The 27,763-nt window shown below is 38.9% G+C and overlaps 1 protein-coding gene across 1 annotated transcript in view; it reads left to right on the plus strand.

Annotated features, from left to right (window-relative positions):
- Positions 1 to 27,763, plus strand: part of KDM3B (lysine demethylase 3B) — a 52,110-nt gene extending 24,347 nt beyond the window's left edge. Inside the window, exons 6-24 of the mRNA XM_015817887.1 lie at positions 446 to 514; positions 1,371 to 1,943; positions 3,572 to 4,820; positions 6,216 to 6,417; positions 9,570 to 9,784; positions 11,227 to 11,379; positions 12,688 to 12,795; positions 13,142 to 13,269; positions 15,114 to 15,390; positions 17,090 to 17,346; positions 18,018 to 18,284; positions 18,971 to 19,142; positions 19,867 to 19,957; positions 20,062 to 20,192; positions 23,698 to 23,817; positions 24,386 to 24,525; positions 24,834 to 25,010; positions 26,654 to 26,788; positions 27,661 to 27,763. Of these exons, the coding sequence (XP_015673373.1) occupies positions 446 to 514; positions 1,371 to 1,943; positions 3,572 to 4,820; positions 6,216 to 6,417; positions 9,570 to 9,784; positions 11,227 to 11,379; positions 12,688 to 12,795; positions 13,142 to 13,269; positions 15,114 to 15,390; positions 17,090 to 17,346; positions 18,018 to 18,284; positions 18,971 to 19,142; positions 19,867 to 19,957; positions 20,062 to 20,192; positions 23,698 to 23,817; positions 24,386 to 24,525; positions 24,834 to 25,010; positions 26,654 to 26,788; positions 27,661 to 27,741 (4,545 nt within the window). The 3' untranslated portion in view covers positions 27,742 to 27,763. The remainder of the gene's footprint in view (positions 1 to 445; positions 515 to 1,370; positions 1,944 to 3,571; positions 4,821 to 6,215; positions 6,418 to 9,569; positions 9,785 to 11,226; positions 11,380 to 12,687; positions 12,796 to 13,141; positions 13,270 to 15,113; positions 15,391 to 17,089; positions 17,347 to 18,017; positions 18,285 to 18,970; positions 19,143 to 19,866; positions 19,958 to 20,061; positions 20,193 to 23,697; positions 23,818 to 24,385; positions 24,526 to 24,833; positions 25,011 to 26,653; positions 26,789 to 27,660) is intronic.

Consider the following 27,763-nt stretch of genomic DNA (forward strand, 5'->3'; position numbering starts at 1 on the left):
ATCCCCTCTATCACCTGTCCTGGAGTTGCCCAAATAGGAATTTTATAATTTAATTTATAATAATATTTCTTCCAAACTCTCAATAGAGCACTCCTTAAAATATGAACCTTGAAATTAGTGTCTACCTTTTTATCATAAATTAAATATGCCTGCCAACCAAATAACAAATCCCATCCTTCAAGAGAAAGTATATTCTTATAGATTTATATAATTAATATATAATTAGAATAATCAAATAAGAGAAATCAGTGAAAGCGCATCATATAATAGGCCATATTTAAAAAAATGAGGATGATAAAGGTATGAGATGTCAAAACAGAAGTTGACATAGCTTGGAGACATACTTTGTAGAGACTAATTGCTACTTTGTGAACAATATATTTTTTCTCTAATACTGGATTTTCTTTTTCCTTTTTTGTTTTTGCATTCGTTGTATAAAAAACAGACTGGTGAAATCAAGTCAGTAGATCCTCGACTGATTCATGTAGTGATGGACGCATCTGTTCAGAATGAGGTACCGTGGTTTATTAGATCATGATATAAACAGTTGTAGGCTAAATAACGGTGTGTAGCTAGAACTGCATTATCTCTCCAATACCTCCTCTACTTGGGTCTAGTCATATTACACACAGGTGTGCATACTGTTGTGCACCTGATTGGAGGTTCTAATCTTCTACCCCTAATGTAGGGAAGATTACTGTAGAGAGATGAGACTGTAGTGAATCTCTTTGTCATACAGTGATCATATTAAGATTGTTGTCAACTCTAGTGACAAAGGCTATATTGAAGGGGACTGATAAGCATATGCAATAGACTATACTTGAGACTTTTAAGGACTGCATGTGATTTGTGAGCTATCAGAACATCTGGCTCATATAATTTATTTGCGTGTTATATGAACCCAGTCATTGTGATATGTAAGCCAGGGTTTATGCAGAAGGGCAGTGTGTGATTCCAATTAGTTTGGATTCATTTAATAAACTTGGTTTGATAGGTGACTTAATCAAAATAATCATCTTGTTGTAATAGTTTAATAATTATTGTAATAGTTTAAGAGAGCCTTATTAATTGTTTCTTTTGGAAATTTGACTTGCTGATTATAATCAGAAACTATATACGCTTAAGGATAAGCCATATGAAATTCAGTCAAACATAGTCTAAATTGGCAGGCATGGAATTATGTGCAAATTAATGAATGTTAAGTTACTTCCTGATCTATTAAACATACTTTCTAAGTATTATTTAAAGCATCTTAACTTGTTTAAAGTTCCTTAACATTAAGCAACATTTCTTAAAATCTTTGGATAGATAACAATAATGATTTCTACTGACTTTTGTTCAGAGGCGTGTAATGTTTTTATGTATTATAGGGGGGACCCCTAAAGGCTGGCAAATCCTCCAAAGGGAAAAAAAAGAGAGAGTGTGTGGATGGAAAAGATGGACGAAGAAGAAAAAGTGCTTCTGATATCGGTTGTGACCATGCTACAAAGAAGCTAAAGGAAAGGGCTGAAGTGGATACTAATGGAAATGATGATGGCGAGGCAAATAAAGGAGCATGGAAGGGAAGTGGTGACATGACTCTGGATCCAAAGACCAAGCAACTTCCCCCATTTGTTTCTCCAGTTAATCGAAGTATTCGCTTTGCCACATCCACGAAGGAGAATGGACGAACTCTTGCGGTCCAAGATGAACCAGTAGGTGGTGACACTCATACAGCCTTCACTTCCTTTTCTTCAGCTTCTACGCAAGCCCTGTTGAGTGGAGCTGGAAGTGAAGAGATAACAACATCCGTAGAACAGAGCAGTCAAGGTCTAGTGGCAGCTCCCACAGTAATTACTACAACTGGGACAACACCAACTACTGTACAGGTCTCAGATACTGGCCTGTCGGCAGTTTCTGGTCAAGAAAAGCAGAAAACGGGGCATTTGCAGATCCAGGGAGAGGTAAGTTGTTTATTGCTAGTTTGAGAAATACCTAGCATTGTAAAGCATATTACAATATACTTGATACACTGATGCCAGTGTGGAATGCTAAGACCTTTTGGGAGTTGCTAGGATTTTATATCAGATGGCATCAAAAGATACGTTATAAACTGATACATTACCACTTTGAATTTGTCTTTACGCACACCCCGTTCATAGTTTTGTATATATTTGTTCAGTTTTGATGGGGTCAAAACGAGATGAAGGAAGAAGAAGGGGAATGTATAATAAGAATTTGGAAGAGTTTCTTTGTAGAATTGCAACAGTAAGTATTCCATAAAGAATAGAAAGTAAGAGCAAGTATACAAGTGTATCCTTCTCTTGCCTCATCATCAGACAAAAGGTACTAATTTGCACAGTAAATGAAACTGGAACTCAAAAGTCTCCAGTTTAGTGTACGTTGATTATCTTAGTAAAAAGTTTTTTTTTAAAGCAAGTTATATAATTATTTGGAGAAGATGGTTTATTTATGGAGGGTTTGTTTACAATGTGGAGCAAGTGGGAAACTGGATCAGGTTTGGAAATGGGATTCAGAATCATGGTGTTCTGTCTGTTTTTTCCTTTTGCACAGAGAAAAATTCTATGTGCAGGACAACATATTGAGTTACTGCTCCTAGTCTTGCCCTCCCCTGCTTTATATGAAGGCAGTCCAGCATGGAATGTCCTTTACGCTTTCCCTAAACAAAGAACAAACGGCAGCTCCTGAAGTGATTTATCCCGCACTTGTCTTCCTCCGTCAGAGAAGTTACTGAAGAAGGCAGAGGCAACTCAATAAACTTACTGATTTCACTCACATCTTCTATTCACTTCATGGAGGAAATACGAAGTTCAGGCAAAGCAGAACAGATCTTGATGGTGTTTTTGAAGAAATGCCAGAAAGATCCATCTCTGCCAATTCCATCTGGACCTCCTCCTCCCCCCCCCCCTTGAAAGAGGAAAAATGAAATAGAGTTGCAAAAGAAAGAGAGACTTGGTGGGGAAAGAGAGAAGAGACTTGGACAGAACTGGTAGACCAGATGTTTACCATCCCTGCTTAAGGAAACAAGTTACTATTTCAGAATAACTGCTGTATTTCAGAATAATTGCTATAATACACAAATTGACAGTTTAGGCCAGGGGTAGGCAACCTCGGCTCTCTTATAACTCGTGGACTTCAACTCCCAGAATTCCTGAGCCGGCCGTGCTGAGGGAAAAGGGAGAGGCTTCCAAGCTGAGCCATGCTGGCTCAGGAATTCTGGGAGTTGAAGTCCACGAGTCATAAAAGAGCCAAGGTTGCCTACCCCTGGTTTAGGCGTTTCAGAAATGGGAATAAAAATCTGAAATCATATGTTCTTTTTTAGAAAAGGAAAGAAGTCAGCTTTATGAAAAGAACCCACCTATCTATGTAGATTTAGCGATTTGTCAGTCTGAATTAATTTTGGCGGACTGCCATATTTATTTATTTATTTTTGCACAATGTATACATTTTGATATAGAATATATTGTTAAGACCTGCTGGGCCAGTATATTGGGGAAATACGTCTTAGGTATGGTGAAATTTGGATTTTGTGGGGGTGAACATAATTAGCTGCCTAACTGTTTCATTTCAGAATACCCAAAATTCAACATTGGATTCTGCAGGATTTGGAGCGACGCACTCATCTGCATCTCAGCCTTTAGAGTTTGAGGGTGGGCAAAGCCAGTCCAATGGCGTGGCAGCTTCAGAGAAGACACCTGCTGGATTTTCCTTTGGTAGTAGCGGTGGTCACGAAGTCCAGCAAGACCCCGATCCATCAAAGAACTTGTTTTTTCAGTGCATGTCCCAGAATCTTCCCTCCAGTAACTACTTCACAACTTTGTCAGAAAATCTGACGGAAGAATCCCCAAATCAGGACTCGTTAAAAAAAAGCTCAGAGAGCCTGAGTTTGGGGATCTGCAAAACTAAAAGCCTCACTGGAGAAATTAATCCTGGAACTCAGCTGGGCACCCCTCCAGAACGAAAGCAGCCACTGGAATCCATGCCTACTCTTACCCCGGCTTTCCCACGAAACCTCATGAGCACACGAACTCCTGATAATCATGAAAATCTCTTTTTACAACCTCCCAAGTTGTCCCGAGAAGAGCCCTCAAACCCTTTCCTGGCATTTGCGGAAAAATCAGAACTTAGTCCTTTCAGTAGCTTTGCGTCTTCAGCTCAGCAGCCGGGAGCTTCGGCTTCTTCCTCTTCAGGCCTTGGTTCCAAGATTGCTTCTGGCTGGCCAGATTTGCACACCTCAACTGACTCTTCGGCTAAAAAGAAAAGCTTGTTTATAATGACAGATTCCTCCAAGATGCTGCCCAGTGTGCCTAGCGCGACTCTCTTCGCTGGTGTTCAGAGTTCGTCCACTCTGGGGAATGGCCGTTCTAGTTCGCCAGTTGGCAGTCTGACACAGCCTATTGAAATGCCCACGCTCTCCTCTAGCCCAACAGAAGAAAAGCCATCTGTTGGGCCTGGGCAGCAGGACAATCCTTTAATGAAAACTTTCTCTAATGTGTTTGGCAGACATCCATGTGGCTTTTTCTCTCCACAGGCTGAGCTAGGACTGGAGAACAAGCTCCCCTTTGAATCTGTAAAAAGGTTCTCCCTAGATGAGCGGAGCATGCCATCTAAACAGGATTCTGATTCTAGCACCAATAGTGACCTCTCGGATATGAGTGATTCTGAGGAGCAGCTGCATACCAAAGCTTGTCTGAAGGGAATCCCAGAGCACTTGATTGGCAAACTGGGTCCCAACGATGAGCGGAATGCTGAACTACTCATGGGCAAGGGAAAAGGGAAACAGGCCCCTAAGGGCAGGCCTCGCACAGCCCCCCTGAAAGGTGACGTTGTTTTTAAAAAGGCAGAGTTTGGTCATTTGGGGAGGACAGATGATGGGCTACTTAGTTCAGTGTTTACATACCTGCTATATTGTCAGCCACAAAATACATAACAGGATTTATGTGACTCAGGTCATTTTGCAAGCTTTTCCAGTGCGGCGTGGGTGTGGGGGTGTGTGTATGGGTGTATAAATTCACAAGAGAGTAAAATTGAGGATCCTAAAAGCGTTGTTTTCTTAAGATGCTAAATGTCAGGAAAATAAGTTGTGCGTTGGTAGAAACTCAGCCTGTATACAAAGCTACTTAAAATGCATGGTATTTTATAGAATAAATGTGGCTTTGCCTTCATTTCAGATACATGATATTTCTACCATAGTAAATCTTATTTGGAAATTCAGATTAAAAGAAGAATATTTTGTGTTGTTACAGATTTTATATATGGGATTGATTTACAGGAATTTGAATAGCAAGACAAAATACCAGGGAATTGGAGGGCGGCATTATGTAGGTACTAGAAAGAATGGTTGGAGAATTAACATAAAAAGAAAGAGATTAATAAACCAGAGAGGTATTTTGTATAATCACAAAAGATCTCTGTAGCTCTTTGTAACTGTGTAGAAATTTTACTAGGAAATGGCTGACACCAGCATTGTTCCAAATCCTATATAGCTTATAGCATTTATCCTTCCTGAACATGTTTACTTAAGAACAGTGCTTTTTTTCTAATAATAAAAAAAAAAAAGGTGCTGGAACTCACACACGTCATACAACCCGCCTTGCCTACCCTACAAGGTTCCATCCAAAAAAGGTGCCGGAACTCCGTTCTGGGCGTTCTATGAGAAAAAAAGTCCTGCTTAAGAAACAAACATATACCATGTCCCTGAGATCCTTGCATCAGATTTGGTATTGAAAGCATTCATTTAAATTATTTACATTTCCAATCTCTAAAAATTGAAGAAGTCTAATTACTGGGAAAAAATATAGGTACAAGCTGAATAGGAAGTTAGTAGGACTGCTAAAAATGAATCTAAGTATACAGTGGGTCATATCTGATATACCTAAGTACTTATAATCTCTGTGATAGTTGTAGTGTGAAATATACCGATTGTCATTTAAGTATCATTTGGTTCAAACAAAGGGTAAGTACAATGGGAGAATAGGATTATACTACCATTTCTGCCTAAATATTAAACCTGTCGAAGAGCCTACTGTGCACTGATTGTATTGTACAAAGATTGGATAAGGCCTATTGCCTAATCAGCTCAGAGCAAGTAAAATCCTGCTCCTGCTCTGTAAGTAAACATACATTTTATAGATTAAGTAAATACTTTTTGATATTGGTAAAAATGCTGCCTTGTAACCTGCTTGTAATACTCTAATAGATGCTTTGCTTTGTAGTTGGTCAGTCTGTACTGAAAGATATGAGTAAGGTGAGGAAGCTGAAGCAATCGGGGGAGCCCTTCCTCCAGGATGGCTCCTGCATCAATGTGGCTCCTCATCTGCACAAGTGCCGAGAATGCCGGTTGGAACGCTACCGAAAGTTCAAGGAACAGGAACAGGATGACTCTACTGTGGCCTGCCGGTTCTTTCACTTCCGCAGGTGTGTTCAGAAAGGCATTACTCTCTCCTTTGTTAGCATTATCATTCTCTAAGTAAGTACAGTAAGATCTCTTTTGATCTTACTTAGTTTCTGTAGACCTCTATAGCAGGGCTTTTCAACCAGTGGTACGGGTACCACCTGTGGTACATTGGCACCTGGCAGGTGGTACGCGACCATCCCAGAGAAGTGGTAGCGGGGGAGGGGAATGAGCTGAACCGGTGGCAGCACCGCACAAGCCTGAGCGAGAGATGGCTGGAGCTGCAGGGCGGTCAGGGCTCAGTGGAAGCGCCAGGATCAGCGCTTCTTCGGGACTGTCAGGGCTCAGTGGAAGCATCAGGATCAGCGCCAGGCTCCAACTGGAGCTCGGCACTGATCCTGGCGCTTCTGCTGAGCCCAGAAGAAGCGCTGATCAGCTGGAATGTTGCAGCATCTCCAGGGTCTTGTGATTTACATTCAGATGCTTGGCAACTGATTCATGACGGTCACAGTGTCCCAGGGTCATGTGAAGTGACCAAAACCTGCTGCAACCACCCAGCAGATGGGGGGAATAAAAACCAAACACCCCCCACCTCACCCCTGCTGCCAATCCTCAACAGAAATGCTCACAACAATGAAAACTTCGGACAGGAGGAAGAGCACCGCCAGGTGGGCAGGCAGGTGTCTTGCTCGGCTGTGGCTTGGGGGGCACTTTTTTCAGTGCCATTGTAACTTCGAACAGTCACTAAGCGAACTGTTTTAAGTCAAGGACTACCTGTATTTATTTTTTTTGGGTCATCAGGTTTTTGACACCTTCCTAGGCGACTGGTGGTACTCAGATATTGCCATATCCTAAAAGTGGTACAATGGGTGAAAAGATTGAAAAGCCCTGCTCTATAGATCCAGAGAAATTCTACATGCATAATTCAGACCAGTGCAACAGAATAACAATGAATATTAAAACTGTGTGGAAATATCTGACTGGTGTGGAAAGATCTGGCTGGAGTTTCTAACACTGTTGCTTCTAAGATAAATCTTACTTAAGTCTCTTGGATGTAAGCAGTCAACTAAATGAGTGTAGAGTTCTGCTCATGTAACAGTTTTCCAATGCATTTTCAAAATTTCCGGGGACCTTTTGGGACAGATTTGAGCAAATCTGCAGAGCTATAATTGCATTAATCAACAGTAATATTTTCCTTCTTTCAGTTGTTTAAATAATACAATTTTGTGGTCAAAAACCTATATGGGCCATTTTATAATAAGCCTGGAGGATATTCCAAATGCTGGTACTTTAAACTGCAGATCTGTATATTAAAGAAACTATTAGTATGCATACTATCGTCTATGGAGATTCTCAGACATCCAGGTCATGGTTGTCCCAAAGGTGCTTTTTCAAAAGGCAACTGGACTTTCTTGTTTTTTCTTTGAAAGTATTTTACTTCTCATCCAAGAAGCTTCTTCAGCTCTGACTAGATGGTGACCCTTCCGTTCCCCACCATCCAGTCAAAGATGAAGAAGCTTTTTGGATGAGAAGCGAAATGTCTTCAAAGAAAAACAAGAAAGTCCAATTGCCTCTTGAAAAAGCATACTATCATTTTAAACGAATCATCACTGGGAAGATAATTTCCAAAAATTCCTGGGGATGGCTTCTAGAGGAGAGGATGGATCACTGCATCCTTAAATGTAGGCAAAACCACTCAAGGATGAATTTACAGTGTCTGGATCCAGCTACATTTCACCGCCTAGGCAACTGTGACTAGCCAGGAGGAACATAGATCTAATATGAATAGAATAGAGCTGGAAGGGATCCTGGAGGTCTTCTAGTCCAGCCCCCTGCTCAAGCAGGAGAACCTATACCATTTCAGACAAGTGACTGTCCAGTCTCTTCTTAAAAACCTCCTGTGATGGAGCACCCATGATTTCTGAAGGCAAGCTGTTCCACTGGTTGATTGTCGTGACTGTCAGGAAGTTTCTCCTTTATTCCAGGTTGCTTCTCTCCTTGATCAGTTTCCAACCATTGTTTCTTGTCCTGCCCTCTGGTGCTTTGGTGAACAACGTGACCCCCTCTTCTTTGTGGCAGCCCCTCAAATACTGGAATACTGCTATCATGTCACTCCTATTTCTTCTTTTCTTTGGACTACCCAGCCCAAGTCCTACAGCCGTTCTTCGTATGTTTTAGTCTCCAGGCCTTTGATCATCTTAGTTGCTCTTCTCTGAACTTTTCCCAAAGTCTCAACATCTTTTTTGTAGCATTGTGTAATATGGGTAGTCCTTGATTTACAGCCATTCATTTAGTGACCGTTTGAAGTCACAAAGGCACTCAAATTGCCACGCTTTTATGACCATCACAGCACCCCCACAATTAAGTGACCAAAATTCGGGCACTTGGCAACCAGCACCGTGGAGTCATGCAATCATCATTTGCGGCCTTCCCAGCTGGCTTCTGACAAGCAGCGTCAATGGGGGGAAGCCAGATTGGCTTAAAAACCACATGATTCACTTAACTGCAGTGATAATGCTTAACAGCCATAGCAAAAAAAAAAAAATTGGTTGTGATTCACTTGATAATCGCCTTGCTTAGCAACTGGAATTCTGGTCTCAATTGCGGTCATGGTTGTAACTTGTAGACAGTTTTGCATTAGTTCTGAGGGTTCTATCCACTTCCTTGAGACCGGTAGGCTCAAACTCTTCCTAGATAACAATATAATTCGTTGTCATAGTCAACTCAGCAGCACTTATGTGCAGCTTATCTCCAGCTCAGAGCAAAGCTGAGCGATTTTACTTGACAGATGCCGAAACAGTTCCTCATAGCAGCCCTTCAAATAATCTTGACTGATCCCTCCCAAGGAGTTACCTTAAACTGGCATGGCAATTTTCAAAATGCAATAAAAATGGAAAAATATCACACAATAAATATTGCTCATAGGATTAAGCTTTTATCCACGTTCAGTTGTATTTGTTCTTTTATTTTCCTTCCGTAGCATTCTAGGCTTCTCTTCTGCTGCTTCATCTCCAAAGGTTCCTTTGAAAACTAGGGGGGGGGGGGAATGTTCTTTAAAAAAAAAAAGAATTCATTAATAATTGATCCATGTTGCTAATTTTGAATGATATGATAAAGAAAGCCTGGATTTCATTTTTCTGTTGAAGAGCAACTAATACCTGCAATTCTGTTTCAGACTGATATTTACTAGGAAGGGGATATTGCGAGTGGAAGGATTCTTAAATCCCCAGCAAAGTGATTCTGATGCTATGAGCTTGTGGATCCCATCATCGTCACCTGCAGAAGGGATTGATTTGGAGACCTCTAAATATATCCTGGCCAATGTTGGTGATCAGTTTTGTCAGCTAGTAATGTCTGAGAAAGAAGCAATGATGATGGTAGAACCCCACCGTAAGTTCCTTTTTTTCTTTTTAATCTGTCTGTGAAATGTATAGAAATGGGAAACATCAAAAGGAAAAAAAATATTCAAGCCATTTATTAATGATTTGCCCTTTTCTTCTGCAAATTTTGTCCTCGTTGAGTTTGGAGAAATCTTTTTCCCAAATGATTTTATTTGATGTGTGAAAACAGGATTTTATGTATTGCTTTTCATATGCTTATTCTCTGCAGTGTGTGTCTGTGTGTGTGTGTGTGTATATATATATATACAATTTTTATTTGTTGCAGTAAATAATGTAAAAAACCCTACGTTCCATTGAAGCTAGGTTAACATTATATGGTTCTATGGAACTTGATAGGCATAATTTCCTTTATTTGCCTTGTGCCGATAGAACTTTTCTCAGCATGGTGCCTTTCAGATGTGTTGGACTTCAAGAGTTTGTTGAAACAGGTTATCCTGAATCCAGTATCGAAATGCACAAGAATATGTATATATATACATTTTCCCCTCAATTTCTCCAACTTCTAGTTTTCAAGCACTTAATCTGTGCTCTTTGCAAAACTCACAGCTCCTGCCGAAAGAGCAGAAGAAAGCTATGGCCAAGACGGCCCTTTTCACAGGTTCATCTGGTACATCAGTTGCACCTATTCCTGTATTGGGAGGTCCTTCAGAGTCACTCATGGCTTGGTCACCTCAAAATTGGATCACCGTAATGTGCTACACTGTACATGAAGTTGTCCTTGAAGACCATTTGGAAACTATAGCTGAGCCAGAATGCAGTGGCAAAAGCGGATGTGTCATGTTACGATCATCCCCATTGCTTTATGAGCTGCACGGGTTACCAGTTGGCTTCCAGATATAATTCAAGGTGCTAAGCCCTTCATAATATAGAGCCTGGATATTTGAGTGACTGCTTGTCTCCAATTACATCTTCCCTTTCATGAGGTCAGGCAGAATGGACATGTCCTAGGTCAGGGGTAGGCAACGTTGGCTCTTTTATGACTCGATTTCATGGCTGGCTCAGGAATTCTGGGAGTTGAAGTTCACAATAGAGTCATAAAACAGCCAAGGTTGCCTACCCCTGTCCTAGGTCCTGTCATAGAAACACTGTCACCTTGCAGGACCTAGCAATTGTGCCTTCTTTGTTGCCGTGCCTGCTCTGCAGAATGATATTCTCCCGAAGGATTCATATAGTTCTCACCTTAGTGATATACAGCCTTGGGATAGATTTATTGCCCCCCCAATCCCTATGGTTTGGCGGTTATATTGATAATGTGTACTTTTCTAGTCAATTGCATTTTTCCTGTATATATTTGTTTTTCACTTCTAAACTCTCAGGCTCAAAATTGAATGAAATAAATCATAATAAACTGTTTTGAGGTACTCTACATTTTTAAAATGGCTGCTATGAATAACTGACCATCCTTGTAATTGTTGGTTTTCTTCCTTGTAGAGAAAGTGGCCTGGAAGAGAGCTGTACGGGGTGTGAGAGAGATGTGTGATGTATGTGAAACAACCTTGTTCAATATTCACTGGGTATGTCGCAAATGTGGCTTTGGGGTATGTTTGGACTGTTACCGTCTGAGAAAAAGCCGTCCACGTAGTGGTGAGTATTTAGAAACTGTCCAAGAATATTGCAAACCTAAACAAATAGACTGTATCTAGCAGGTTGTCTTTTGAAGAGATTAATTCATGATATGAGGAGAGATGGATCTCTTGAGCATTTAGTACTTATCACGAGGAGTTTCTAACTCCCATTTAGCAATAGAAGGAACAAGAGACTTTTTTTTCCTTGTCAATGTTAAACTCTGAAGATCGCAATAGCACTTAGACTTATATACCGCTTCACAGTGCTTTACAGCGCTCTCTAAGCGGTTTACAGAGAGCATATTGCCCCCAACAATCTGAGTCCTCATTTTACCAACCTCAGAAGGATGGAAGGCTGAGTCAACCTTGAGCCAATGAGAATCGAACTGCCGGCAGCCAGCAAAAGTAGCCTATAGTATTGCATTCTAACCACTGCACCACCAAGATGGAAGGATACTTGGAAGGAGGTTCAAATTAGAAGTATATGTGAATTCAAGTCTAGTATGAAAAAACAACAGCTTAGGCTGCTGTAATGAACACTCATTCTTTAATTCCAAAAATACAGCTAGTCCTTGACTTAGCGGCCACAATGAAGCCCAGAATTTCTGTTGCTAAACAAGACAGTTGTTTAGTGAGTTTTGCCCCATTTTATGACCTTCCTTTATGGACAGTTGTTTAAGTAAATCACTGCAGGTGTTACGTTGGTAACACAATTGTTAAGTGAATCTGGTTTCCCCATTGACTTTGCTTGTCAGAAGGTCGCCAAAGTGATCACATGACCCCAGGACATTGCAACCGTCATAAATGCATGCCAGTTGCCAAGCATCCAAATTTTGATGACATGACCCCGGGGATGCTGCAACAGTCATAAGTCACTTTTTTCTGTGCCATTGTAACGTTGAATGATCACTAAATGAATTGTCAAGGACTATCTGTATGTTGTATGCAAAGTTTTATTCTTTCTGTTTACACAATATGGAAAATTAGAATATAAATACACAGATTTTCATTACTGAGATTAAGTAGCTTACTTTGGGGATAGTTAGTTGATGTATTTTGCTTCAGGGAAATAGGTTGGAAGGTTGATTCTAAGCTTGTTTAGGTTTTAGTCTTGTAAACCTGTTTATATTGGTATTGTCCAGCAGGATATTAAACATTACAAATAATATATGCTACATGTGCAGTTTGCACACAATGCAGATTTAATGCAAATTTTCTTACTGTGAAACTATTGCCCATTAAAATCAAAGGATGGGTCTCTTGAAAAATTATTAACTTACAGTACTTTGAAGCCACCAAACCATAATATTTTTTTTTCCTATTCCAGAAACAGAGGAGATTGGTGATGAAGAGGTTTTCTCATGGCTGAAGTGTGCAAAAGGGCAGTCGCATGAACCAGAGAATCTCATGCCAACACAAATCATTCCTGGCACAGGTAAAACTTTAGTAATCATTAATGTTTTTCTATACCTATTTTGTTTCTTTTATTCTGATCTGAATATATTCTAGTATTTTTTTTTAAAAAAAAATCATCTCTGAAGCAGCTTAGAGAAGGAGCTTTATAGATATATACTTTCACAATAAAGGAATATATTATTCCACCAGAAAGAACTTTACTATTCAGCCTCAGAATGAGTTATGTGTTAATTTTTGAACTAACTGAAGATAGGCGTCTTGTTTTTAAAAAGCCTTCACTATTTCGAACATAAATATTTATGCTTGCTTTTCAAAACTTCCAGATTTTCTTACAGAGTGTAATGTATCATATTTTAACTTTCTAGCGTTATATAATATTGGAGACATGGTTCATGCAGCACGTGGGAAATGGGGAATTAAAGCTAACTGTCCATGTATTAATCGGCAGAACAAATCTGTGCTGCGACCTGCTGTCACAAATGGGATTTCACAGGTATGTGAGTTTTCAGTTTGACAATAAGTAGGACTTTCCTTAAAAGCATCCCAATGTGCATTATGCATAGCGGAATAAAGTTAGCATATCCATAGCAAGATATAAATACCAATTGGATGTCTTCTTTTGTAATTTTTTTAGATCTCTCACAATGTATTTGCTGGGAAGATACTCATATTTTACATATTTAATCTATTCTGAATGACGTATGGCAAAAGAAGTACAAAACTCTTTAAATTTTAAAATGATAATGCTCTAGTCACTTTATTCATTGTTTAGTTATAATAATTCTATCTTTAACTCTAAAAAAAACTTATAACCAAGCCCACTAAAGCTACAACAAAATCGGTATTTGTGCAGTTTACAGTATGGTGGACCTAATGATAAGCAGTTAGAACAGTGGTTCTCAACCTTTTTAATGCCGCGACCCCCAACTGGTCGTAAGTCGAGGACTAAACCGGTCGTAAGTCGAGGACTAAACCGGTCGTAAGTCGAGGACTAAACCGGTCGAAAGTCAAGGACTACCCAACCGGTCGTAAGTTGAGGACTTTCCCTGCCTGGGAGCGCCGCGCATGTGTGGTTCCGCCCCCTGCGCCGGCCGAGGCATAGCTGGCAAGCGCCAGAGACGGAGCAGGCCGACCACCAGCTGGCCCAGCTCAAGGGAGGTAAGGCACCCGCCGGAAAAGGGGGAAAAAATGGCGGACAAAAAAAATGGCAGACAAAAAAAATGGCGGACAGCCTTGCTTGGCGACCCCCATGAAATGGTCGATCGACCCCAAATGGGGTCCCGACCCACAGGTTGAGAACCACTGAGTTAGAAGCTACAATATTTTCACCATTGTTACATTATATCTGTTAAAGAGGTACTCAATCCCAAATCAAATTATAAAATAATAAAAGTGTGTATATTCCACTAAAAATCCAACTGAACCCATGCACTTAACAAGATCTTGTTTAGAAAGTATGCATAGTTTTGCAGCAGTCAAATAGATTTCCTGCCGCTTTCCACATCAGAGATTAAGAGAGATTCTTCTTCTCTGTCAAACATCGCTTCCAGACCTACCTGTAATATATATGCATGCTATGTTCTACACTGGCCTTACCTGCCATTTTCTGGATAGAGTGGCTAATAAATATAGAGAGGCAAATTAGATTAGACCAAAGACATGGTGACAGAAATGCATCTTCTGTTTTAGATTGTGCCTGTCAACAGCTACTGTCCCAACTTGATGACAGATTTTTGTTTCTCTTTGCAGCTATCGTTTTCAGCTGAATCGCAAAATGTAATTAGTTTTTTTAGCTCATGTCATATGACTTAAAAATGTAGAAATTAGAGATCAAGTCATCCTGAAAAACATTAAAGTACTTTTATCTGTTTATTGGACAATAGGAGCATAGTAAGGAAAATTATGAATATAAAGCATTGGGGATAACATTGGCTAGATAGTTTATGGGGGGAAATGATCAAATAAAGAATCTTGAATTCTGAAGAAAATGGTTCTGACTGCTGGATATTTTAATGGATGGGGCCTTGCCGTTAGTAGTTTGTTAAGACTTCCTTTCCATCCTGTATTTGTTTCTGTCTGTCACCAGTCACAATCTTTAGCCAGAGATTACTGTTCTTTGAATATTCTGTAATCACATTAAAATATAGACCTGGTTACTTAATATCATCTAATTGTTAATTGTCAAATTATTTCAATGACCTTATAATCATGATTTTCACAATATGGTAATAGCTATTGTGTTCTGAAATAGTTTTCTTCTTACTCTAACTAGTATTAGTAGTAGCTTTTATTAATTGATTAAAATATTTTTGACTGTCTGTGATCCTATGTCAGCAGCTGCCCAGTATGAATCCCGGTGTATCAGGTCCTGCAAATGAAAGCACATTTTCCCGTGCCTCAGAGACAACTGAAAATGAGCCCTTGGACACAAGTGCTCCAAAATCTGAAACTGTAGAAGCCAAAGTAGAGGAGCCCATTAAAGCAGAGACTGCAGCTACCAGCAATAGTGGGGAAATGAAGCCTAACAAATCACTATGTCCAGAAACAAGTCCTTCATCAGCATTGCACTGGCTCGCAGATTTAGCAACTCAAAAGGCAAAAGAAGAAACAAAAGGTAAGCTGTTGACTAACTGAAAACTTTTAGTTAGTGACCTAATCTGTACTGTGACAAGAAGGACAATGATCTCAAAAGCAAAGAGAGTCAAGAACATTTCCAAGTAAACTGCTTTTCAAGTCTAAAAGAGCAACTGTGGTTGAAGTTTTTGTTCACTTAGGGTTGACTTTGCTGTATAAAGCAAAGAATTTGCATAGAGTTTTCCCCTTTTAATAATTTCTTTGGGGTTTTTTCGTATATATTGTGCATGTGTTTAGCATAATGTAGGTATTCAGGCACTGTGTGTTCACTGTTTGAACATTTTCTGATGTTTGGTATCTTTATTCTGTATAATTTGCAGATGATGAGAAATTATCTTTCTAAAAATTGACTACCTGTTTACCAATAATTAATTTCAAAGTAAGGGTAACTGGAATCTTCAAGCTAACTACTGATCTATCAGTCTCCTCAGCCTTAGTAGCAAAATATACCCCAGAAGATAGTATATTTTGCTACTAAGAGGAGTATATTTTGCTATACTACAGGTTATCCCCAAGTTACGAGCATTCACTTAACGCTCGTTCAAAGTTACGTGATGAGCGCCCCCTAATGCTTACGAGCAAGTCCCAAAATCATGGATATTGCCGCACTACGGCAGTCATTCACCCTTACGAGTAACCGCTGTGGCATTGCAACATTCACCCAGGTTATTCCCTCCCTCCCTGCCCCTGCCCGGGTCTCCCTAGGCAACAGGCCTTCAATATTCACCCTGCGAAGATCGAGATTCTTTGCTTTCTTGGCTGCTCCAGGCCTTCGGTGCGTTCACAGAGAATAGAGGCCTAAAGTAACGCAAAATCACGTGAAATCAGTGGGCTGAGATCTCACGCTACTGATCTCACGTGAGATCATGGTACTTTAGACTGCTGTTCTGTACAATAGAGAACGGAACTGAAACTGGTAGACGCCTCCATGTGCCTCCAGAGGCTGGATCGGGATGTCAGAGGCCTTTTCCAGGCTGCTTCTGCCCGAATCTGAGGCTGGGGGACGCTTCCGTGGCATTCCCACGTCCTGATCTGGGCTCCGGAGCCTTTTCCAGGCCGCTGCCGCCCAGATCTGAGGCCGGGAGACGCTTATGTACCCCTATGGCGGCCTGTTTCTGGGCAGCAGCAGCCTGGAAAAGGCCTCTGGAGCCTGGATCAGGGCGTGGGGGGGCGTGGAAGTGTCCCCTGGCCTCAGATCCGGGCGGCAGCAGGAACTGCGGCAGAGAGGAGGCAGATCTTTTCCAGGTGAGTCCGGCGCGGCAGGAAGGGAGGGGGAAATATGAGGTATCTTAGTGGGTTGGGGAGGCCTGTTCCATCACTAGGCCCTCCATGGCCTTCCCCACCCTGAGATACCTCATGTTGACTTGAGCCATGTGTGTCTTAACGAGCAAGGGAGTGATCTCGTTCGAGGTATGAGATTCACTCTACGAGTTTTCGAGTTACGAGTGGAATGAGCAGGCTCCATTATACTCATAACTCGAGGACTACCTGTACTCCAAATGATAGGTTCAAGATACAGAAGGATCTTGACTGATTTTAACACCGGACCCTATTCTATTAATGCTATTCTTGCATTTTTAATGAGTAATTGTAGTCAAGCTTTATTATACTACTATTAAAGTACTTCTGTTTTTAAAATTGTTCTTTCTTTTATATGCTGTCCTTTTATGGTTTTTCAGAAGCAGGTTCTTTGAGATCAGTACTCAATAAAGAATCTCCATCGCCTTTTGGTTTGGATTCCTTTAACTCCAACACAAAAGCCTCACCTTTAACTCCAAAGCTTTTTAATAGTCTCTTGCTGGGTCCAGTTGCCTCAAGCAACAAGACAGAAGGTTCCAGTCTTCGTGATTTGCTTAACTCTGGGCCCGGAAAGCTGCCTCAGACCTCACTTGATGCAGGGATTCCTTTCCCTCCTGTTTTTTCTGGAGCTTCCACAGTAAGGGAACACTTTTTCTTTTTCCTTAATTGCATAGTTAGGTAGATTAAAAAGTGGTTATCTAGCTTAAAGGAATGAGATGTTAGAACTAGAAGATTTCATAATAGAAAGGGGAGAATACCATGAAATAAAACAATACGAGAGAATAACGTTAATTGAAATAGACATCGGACCACGATGGGTGGAACTCTGTGAGAGTTGCTAGAGAGCTGCTATGAGATGAGTGCTAGAAGGGTTGCCATTCCTTCACCTTACCTCTGCCCATCCTCCAAAGCAGTCCCATTGGACCAGGCAGGCCCATTTGAAGAGCATAGCTTGAATGCAGTAATGTTTTGGTCCCTTCAACTCACAGCAACATAATGTATTGGGTGCTCCTTTAAAGACATTACATTGAGTTTCATGAACCTGCAGTCTTGCAATATGGGTATTTTTTAAGTTCATAGATGATAAATAGGTTTAACTTTATTGAACAGTAAAACCTATTAGTACAATATTCATTTGTATTATTAGAGAATGTAATTAACATATCCAGGGGTTTAGGGTTTTTCCTTTCTGCCAGCTGTTCATTTTTCTGTAAGTGCTTATTTGGCTGAAAGATTCAAGGCACAGGCAAAGTTATATTCCTTAATTTAGCAGAATATTTAGGTTGTTATGTGAATTCTGTTTTCTAGGGGGCCAAGAGTAAAGCCAGTTTGCCAAACTTCCTCGATCATATAATTGCATCAGTGGTGGAAAATAAGAAAATGTCTGATGCTGCCAAGCGAACAAGCAGTGTAGCTGATACTTCTAAAGAAGTAAAAGAAATGGTAATGGGATTAAATGTGCTGGACCCACATACTTCTCATTCTTGGCTTTGTGATGGAAGACTTTTATGTCTTCATGACCCCAGCAACAAGAACAACTGGAAGATTTTCAGAGAATGTTGGAAACAAGGACAGGTAAATTTTAAAAAAAAACCAGATCATCTTTTATATTATAAAAATGTATGTATTATCCTTAAGGAAAACTAACTGCTGTGAAAATACTGTTATTGGCAAATACACAGTAAAAGCACGGAAATTTGAATCTGAACAGAATATAATATCTTAAGAAGTCAAGTCCTTGGTTAAAATCAGACCATAATTAGAAAATGCCACGTGCACAATGCCTGGTAAACTGTCAGAAATTAGACTATTCAGGATACCTAGCAGTCAAATCCATAGCTTCACCATTACTAAAAGTAGTTGAAAAAACATGTAAAATTAATAATTTTACTTTTTAATTAAATTATGCAGGTAAATGTGTACTTTCGTTAATTGTAGGCTAAGCAGTAGTGGTTCTTAACATAGAAAACTAGCTGGCTTAGTTTTGTAAATACGCACAACTCTTCATTTGAGTAAAAAAAAAGTTATAAACAGAAACTGAGCAGTTACGTTAACTGGTTTTTTAGTATTACTTAAAGCTGTCCTTCATGATAATTATTTTTCTTTTTCACTCTGTTGCATTGAGGTGTATTTTAGCCAGCTTTGTTTCAGTGACTTTTACTGGTTTATTTTTATTATGTACATTTATTCATTTCCAGCTATCTTTTAAAGAAACCTTACATTAGAATAATTCCTTATATTTTTTATTTATCCTTCTGCAGCCTGTTCTCGTTTCTGGTGTTCATAAGAAATTGAAGCCTGAACTTTGGAAACCAGATGCATTTAGCCAAGAATTTGGAGATCAGGATGTAGATCTGGTCAATTGTAGAAATTGTGCCATAATCTCAGATGTTAAAGTGCGCGACTTCTGGGATGGCTTCGAAATCATTTCTAGTAAGTGGAGTCTGATGGATGAGATCATGTTCTGACTTCCATTCTCTTTTGTGAATTTCTACAGTTATGAAAAAATTTGCTGATTTTCTCAGTTTAGCTTTTTTTTAAAAGTATATTTGCACAGAACAAATTATTGTACCAATGGAGCTTTCCTAAGCGATTTTTGTTAATAGTACAAGATTTTTAATTATAATATTATGAAGATCAGTCCTTCCACCTTACCTGCTCTTTTATGTTAATATCCTTCTTTACATTTTAGATGTTGAAAAAGTTTATTTAATTTATGGTAATAATTAGATTTTTTGTATAAGTATGTATTCAATTTTTGTAGCATTTTGTCATTGGGTCCAATACCAAATCTTATATGCATTGTATTTCTCACAGTCCCTGCATAAAGGTAATCACACTCATTTATGATTATTCAAACACAACCATCAGACAATGTTTTTCATCAACTTCAGGCAGCATTTTGATGAACATACATCCTGCCATCATATGCTGTGGATTATACAAAATATTATATCATAGGCACAAGAGCACTATAAAAGATCTGGCTTGCCCAGTATAAACTAATCAATAAACACTAAATTGTTTTGAATCTAATATTTTTCTGATTTGTTACTTCAGCTGTACAGTTGCAAATCTAAGTTGTCACTCTTGTACTTCCTCCATTAAAAAAAGTGAGAACAGAACTCATAAGCTGCATGTAATTACTACTTTGCAGAACGACTAAGGGCAGACGATGGGCAGCCTATGGTACTGAAGTTAAAAGATTGGCCTCCAGGAGAGGATTTTAGGGATATGATGCCTACAAGGTAAGTTCCTTCTGTTGGGATGATTGAAGACGAAGGTTGCTTATTTGGATATTTGTTGATTTTTTGTATATGCTTGTATCTAATATGATATTTGCCTATTTCAGGTTTGAAGATTTAATGGAGAATCTTCCTCTTCCAGAATATACTAAAAGAGATGGAAGACTGAATCTGGCATCTAGGTTGCCAAGTTACTTTGTGCGGCCTGATCTAGGCCCCAAAATGTACAATGCATATGGTGTGTAATTTGAAAGCTGTGTTTTGATGCTTATTAATAGTCCCCACAGTGAAAATATTTGCAGTGAGATATGTCTACGAATAAATAAGCAACAAAATTTAAGAGACACATTTGTTTAGAATTTATTTTTTTTAAGATAAAAAAATTAATCTAATTCAAGAATGAAAACATGTGAGTACTAGTTAAAGAAATTTGTTCAATCAATTGATTGATGGATTAGATATGTATAGGGTAGACTAATATTTTACTATAATTAGGAGATATTAGTGGAAGAAGAAATAAACAAGACTTGTGATAAAATTAAGGAACTAGAATATACCTGGAAGGGATACCTGAATTGATAATGTGTTTATTTAAAGTTAAATTTGATTATGGTAATTGTAAATTTATAAAGCTCCAAAACAGGTTTAGGATTAATAGAAATTTAAATTAGAAATGGATTATTTTAAATATAGTAAGCTATTTGAGGGAAATAGAGAGGGAATATTTGATGTATTGATTTGAGTTATTCATATATGGTTTTATTTCTGGATGTTTGATTACCCCAGCACCACGGTGTGTCTTGAGCACTTTGTTCCAAGAATTAAAAAACCAATAAAATTTGTTTCAAAAGAAAGAAAAAAAGAAAGAAATTTGTTAAGAACCCATAGCTTTCAAATTGAAGTATGATGGGCTTGTTATTTTGTATATTAGATTCTGGTATCTCTTCTAATATCCAAAAAGCTGTTTCATCTGCCAAATTTTCACTGTGGTGTAGGTGTTTTGACAAAGACATTATTAAATATATAATTAGCATAACTGACACAAATATAATAATGATGATGATGATGATAAAGTTGGCAGGGACCTTGGAGGTCATCTAGTCCAACCTCCTGCTCAGGCAGGAAACCATTTCTTCATTTTTCTTGAGATCTAAGATCAACAATTTTTTCCCAACATCACATTTCAGCGATACCAGTTTTTCTTCATTTAACCTTTCGTAGTCATATACTGCAATGGGGAAAACCATAGCCGTCACAATATGTACACTTAGTGGTCAGTATATTGTCTCTGCAGTTGAATATTTTGGCTACATCTGTCAGTTTTTGTCCTAAACACCTCTCTATTTTGTGGCTATTGTCACCATTCTTCGAATTTTTAAGCCTTAGGAAAGCAAAGCCTATTACTACTTCGGCTTCTTCTCTTGTTTGCATTGAATTGACACTAGATGCTGTCACAATCTTAGTTGTTTTAATAATGGGAGCTTGACTAACTTCTGCACTTTTTCTTTCACCTTTACTAAGAGATTTCTTACATGTTCCTCTCTTCCATGACATGCTTGAGATTATCAGTGTTTTTCCCAGCAATTTTAATTCCACCTTCTTCTCCAAGTTAAATATAAGGTGATAGTATAAAACATTGGTGCATTTCTTTCCCAATTTTGAACTATTTATTTGCTTCATTTTCCATTTCAATTGTTGCTTCCTATAAAAACATTCCTATAAATTTTTCATTAGCTAGGTGAGATGCCCAGTACATCATGTTTTTAAGGTCTATAAACATTTAAGATCTACATAATCAAAAGCCTTTGTATAATCAATGAAGCAAAAATAGATACATTTTTGGAACTTACTTACCTTTTGCATTATTCATTGGATGTTAGCAATGTGATCTCCGATGCCCCTGGCTTTTCTGAATCCAGTTTGTACATCAGGTAATTCTTGTTCCTAGTATGTTGAAGTCTAGATTGCAGAGTCTTGAGCATTATCTTCCAAAGATATGAAATACGTTCAATTATTCTGTAGCTTGACCATTATCTAGGATTACTCTTTTTGATATTTAGAATTTGAATCTACCTTTTTTTAGTCCTTTAACCATTGTCGTGTTTTCTGTACATGCTTACAAACTGCATGTACTGTACTTCTTCAGCTGAATCATCTGGTAAGATTTTAAACAGTTCTGCCGATATTTCATCAACTTCTGCAACTTTATTTTTAGCAATATTTTTAGGACTCATCTACTTCCCAGAACATCTGATTCTAGTTCAGTGATCATATATTTAAACGTGTTGTTTTGGCGGATCTGTCTTGTGTATTTCTATTATGATCATCTTTGCATAAGAAGATCCATTGATTTCTGTAATTTTCTTAAATTAATTCTTTGGTCCTTTCAGTTTAACTGTTAGCCTCAATTTCTTTGTCTTGCTTATTTAAATACAACTTGTCTTAATCTGCTATTATTTGGAAATGTTTAGTAGGGCAAATTTTCCTCTTTTAACTTCTGTGCTCTGCCTTTTATTCAGTTATTTTTAGCATGTCCGATAGTTTGCCTTCTTTTGCTTTTGGGGATATTTGCTTCATCTTTAATGTTTGCTTCATCTTTAATGATATCACAAATTTCAGTCTAGAATTCTCTAGGCATTCTATTTATCAAAGTTAATTCATTAAATGTATTTTTTTTACCTTTGACATATTATTATGTGAAGAATTGCTGAGTTCTTGTTAATCTGATAGCTTTATTTGTTTCTCTTAGTTTAATTTTTGCAAATAATGGTGATTTGTCCTGCAGTCAGCAGCAAATCTTGTTTTTGCTCACTAAATAGAGTTTCCTCAATCTTTGCTTGCTGTGTATATAATCAATTTGTTTTTTGTGTTGCCATCTGGTGATGTCCATTTATAGTGGTTGGAAGATTGTTGGGAGAGAGTGAGAGAGATTTGACGGCACTCTCTCCTGCTTCATTTCTTATTCTAGGACCATTTTTTCCCATTATTCCAAAAGCTATTTTATTTCCAGTGTTAGTATTCCAGTCTCCTATAATTAACATGAGATCTTTTTTTGGCAATGTTGACAAGACATTGCAAGTTGGCCAAATAATTGTTCATTTTCCTCTGCAGTGTAGATTTGGAGTGTAGATTTGGATCAGTTTAGTATTAGTTGGCGTGCTAATTTAATATTAGTTGAAGTCTGCCATTTTGGATTATATCCAAGCAGTGACATTATTTGGTTAATAATGATAGTTATTTTATTTCTTCTATGATTTTTTTTTGTCAGCAGTAGAAGATTTTATGCACTCTAATGGGAAGTGATCCATTCCAGACCCATTTCATTTTGCACATTTCCAGAATATCAGTGTTCTATCTTGGTATTTCAGCTCTGATTTTATCAAGGTTCATGGCTCTGACATTCCACATTGCAGTGATATGCATGTTTTCAGCTTCAAACTTTTTTTTTTGTTCTGTTTTGCCTCCAGGCACATCAGCAGCTACATGTCATTTTGGGTAGTCTTATCCCTTGATTGTCAGGGTGACTCTTGCATGAATGCAGATTCCCCACAGTTTAATTCATAGCGTTGTTTGGGAGGCAAGAGCCCCTTCAGCACTATAGAGTAATGATCTATGTAGCGGCAAGGAGTTGTTATTCCGTAATAGGGAATTGAGTTAAGCAAGGGTGCTATGCACAAATAAAAATACTAATAGCAGTAGGATAAAGATTATTTGTCTTCTTTTCTTTATTGCATTGTTCATAGGATTAATAACGGCAGAAGACCGAAGAGTTGGTACAACGAATTTACATTTAGATGTATCAGATGCAGTTAATGTTATGGTGTATGTTGGAATCCCTATTGGAGATGGTGCCCATGATGATGGTAAGCTTTCTTTCAAGCTGATTTTTTTCCCTAGGGAATAACTTGAATTTCTGTTTGTTTTTATTTTTGTTTGTTCCTCTATGCCGCCCTTTCCAATTACAATATTTCTGAACAAAAATCATCAGAGGAACAGTGGGAGGAACAAACTAATACCTAGTCACGAGATAATTTTAGTTTTGTATAGGTGTATCAACTTGTCTTGAAGCAATGCCTCTGCTGATACCTGTCCAGGTATCATGAGGAACATTATGAAAAATAAAACATATCTTTGCAGTTCTAACTGAGCGAAGCAACGCATAAACAGAATACCCTAAACATACATATATCACCTGAACAAGAATGGCTTTGTGAATTTTTTTCCCCTGGGATAGATAGCCCCGCATGCTCTTGATCTTATAAAAAATACATTCTCTTAAAGACAATCAAGTTGCATATGAGATAATTGGTGTTCTGTTATCAGAAGGAAATAACAGTTATTGCTTTTTCCTGGGACTCGTTTATGCTATTACCAAAATTGCTTATTTCTTGCACATTATAGTAAAAAGCTATATATCGAATTGGATTTCAGAGGTGTTGAAAACCATAGATGAAGGAGATGCTGATGATGTTACAAAACAGCGAATCCATGAAGCAAAGGAGAAGCCAGGGGCACTGTGGCACATTTATGCTGCTAAGGATGCTGAAAAAATCAGGGAGCTTCTTCGGAAGGTAAGGAATTGCACATAGAGAATTTACTATAGGTTTTGCTTTTCCCAATAATTTATTTTAAACTTCTGAGATTTACCTAACTCTTAGATTTACCTTTATAAAACTAATATTGACATCTGGTCACACAATCAGCAATTTTAGTTGTGAAAATTGGATCTCCCGCCCCCCTCCCCGGGCCACAGTCGCCCTTGCCATAGAACTGTTTAAACAATGCTAATATTCCAGTAATGAAGTAATTGTAAGTAGGAGGTATTTCTTCAGCTATCCAGTAGATCTAGAATAATTGAATTCCAATACATTTGCACTAGGTTGGTGAAGAACAGGGGCAAGAAAACCCCCCTGATCATGATCCAATCCATGACCAAAGCTGGTATCTGGACCAGACCCTTCGTAAGCGTCTGTACGAGGAATATGGAGTTCAAGGTTGGGCAATCGTGCAGTTCCTGGGAGATGCTGTATTTATTCCTGCAGGGGCTCCACATCAGGTGAGTGGAATTTTGGACCACCCGGCAGAACGCTGGGTTTCTAAAAAGTTATACCCATAGCACCTTCATGAACATGTGAACAAAATTTGGCACTTGGCAACCCATCCACATTTATCTCCTCTCTTTTTCCACTGTTTTGACTGCCCTGCATTCACCTCCAGTGCCTCCTCTGCCATCCCCATGGCTCCACTGACCTTTGTTTGCCTTCTGTTGCTGCTGGCCCGAGATCCATATACCAGACAAGGGTGCAGCCCACTCCCAAGTGCAGTGGAAACTCATCTGCAGAAGGGAGTCGCAAGGCCAGCCAGGGAGTAGGCAGCTGAATGGGCCAGCAGAGCAGGCATGGCGGAGGTGCAGATGAGCAGCTCCCCGGGAAAGGTGGCAGCTATTGACACTGTGCGAGTCCTCGCAAAGCTTTGCCACCTTGCCTAACAGTCACCCTTTCACTCAGGGAGCTGCCCCCTTATATCCTCTGCCAGTTTGGCCCAGGGAGCTCTTTTTGGCAGACAGGTCCCCACCACCCTGCCACATTCCCCACACGTTTCCTGGGACCACTCTGGATCCCAGGCCAGCAGCGAGAAGACAGCGAATGTCAACAGAGGGTGGCAGGGTAGGTGGTAGCAGTAGGGTATAGACAGCAATCAAGAGGACAGAAATAGATAGGGGTGAGATAGACAGATGGGGAAACTGAAGCAGAGGCGAGGGCAGTGAACCTCGTCCGCTGAAGGGAGCACATGAGGCCTGGCTGGGGAGGAGGCAGCAGGATGGAGATGGAATTTTTCCACCGGGCAGGAGAAGCATGAAGTGCTTACCTAATGACAGCACAGTCCTCATCTAATAACCGCAATTAGGATTATTGAAACTGCCATCCCTAAGCAACACAGTCACTTGATATTTTGCCTAAGGACTGCTTTGCTTAACTATGGAAATTTTGGTCGCAATTAGGGTTAAGTGAGAACTATCTGCATCCAGTAATTAATACACAGTTCTTGACTTTCGACCATTCATTCAACGACTGTTCAAAGTTAGGATGATGATGATGAATGAAGGGACTTATGACCTGTGGCTGAAGTTACGGACATTGTAGCACCCACGTGTGTAAATTGCAGTCTGAGTGCTCGGCAACCTGTTCGCACTTAACAATCAGTTGCCAAGCACCCCACTATCATGTGATTGTCATTTGCAATCCTCCCTGATGGCTTCCCCAGAAAGTCAGTGGGAAGCTGGCAGGGAAGGTTGCAAACTGAGCTGGCTGAAAAAGGTCTGTGCTGAAATCCAAGCAGGAGTTTCAGCCATGGAGGATTTTTAGCCCCAGAATGGAGAGGCAAGTATCAATTCGTGAGATTGCTTAACAAGCACAACCAGGAGTTCCAGGATTTGCAATAATTGAGCGAAGTGGCCATGTGATGTCTTGCTTAATGGCTGCGTTCAACAACTGAGATTCTGGTTCCAATTGTACTTGTAAGTCTAAGATTGCAATAAGATCTTTTAATATATTTTCCCATGAGTAAATTGTCCATGAGAACTTCAAAGTAGTATTCATCTATTTAGATTTTTTTTAGACCAGATGCAATGGTGAATATGTTGGATTTTCAGCGTTATGGGTTGTACACTACCCTAATTGTTTTTTCTTATTTATTCAGGTTCATAATTTGTATAGCTGCATTAAAGTGGCAGAAGATTTTGTATCGCCAGAACATGTGAAACACTGCTTCCGTCTGACCCAAGAATTCAGGCACCTATCTAATACTCACACAAACCATGAGGATAAGCTGCAGGTAAATCTTCTGGTAAAATCTCTGATGAATATCATATTTGTAAGAAGGGAGGAATACCATTTGCAAAAAATAAATTGTACTACTTAAAGATTTTATAGAAAAAGGTATTTTGTGGCCATATTAACTAAGTGAATTCTAAGACATAGTTATATCAGTTTCAGGTTTATTTCAGACCAGTTTATACAATATGTTGACTTCTCATAATAGTCTCTCTGATTAAAAGATAAAGGTTTTACACTTGCACAGAGCTTATTGGAGACTTAAAAAATGTAATATTCTTGAATCTTCACATGTCCTATATTTATTTACGTAAGTTATAGAGAAGAAACTCCTATCCATTGTTAGTTCCCTTAAGATAGACACAGTGGTAAACTATTTGGAGGTTTGATATTTGCAAGCTGAATGGAGTGGCAAAATCTTACTCAGAAATGGCAGGGGTTAAAGGTTTAAGTTGTAGTTTTTTAATTTCCTAATAAAAATGAGTATAGGAATTTTTGAATTACATTTTTTAAAACTACATTAGTATTGATGTTTTTGAACATCACAATTTCCATGTATATATATATATATATGTATATGTATATGGAAATTAAAGTAATTCAACTTGTTTAGCATGCCTTTTACAAAGATCTTAGCATATGCAGAATATTATTAACCAATTGCATATGAACGTTAATGAGGAAATCAGCTAATCATTTCTACATAAGATTTCTCCTGGTAGCTCCATCACTTTAGTTGATGCTCTTTCCTTATACGTGTTCAAACTTTATAGGCAATTGCAATATAAATCCTGGTAATTAGTAATTTGGGGCAGATGGAAACATTTATATTCTTATTCTTCATTACATTCATTCATTACATTCTCTTTGCAGGTGAAGAACATTATCTACCATGCAGTCAAAGATGCTGTTGGCACACTGAAAGCTCATGAATCCAAACTGGCTAGATCTTAGGAATGGATGGTTCCGGAACCCC

This window comes from Protobothrops mucrosquamatus, unplaced genomic scaffold (assembly GCF_001527695.2).
Source record: "Protobothrops mucrosquamatus isolate PMUCROS unplaced genomic scaffold, P.Mucros_1.0 scaffold653, whole genome shotgun sequence".
NCBI classification, from domain to species: Eukaryota; Metazoa; Chordata; class Lepidosauria; order Squamata; family Viperidae; genus Protobothrops; species Protobothrops mucrosquamatus.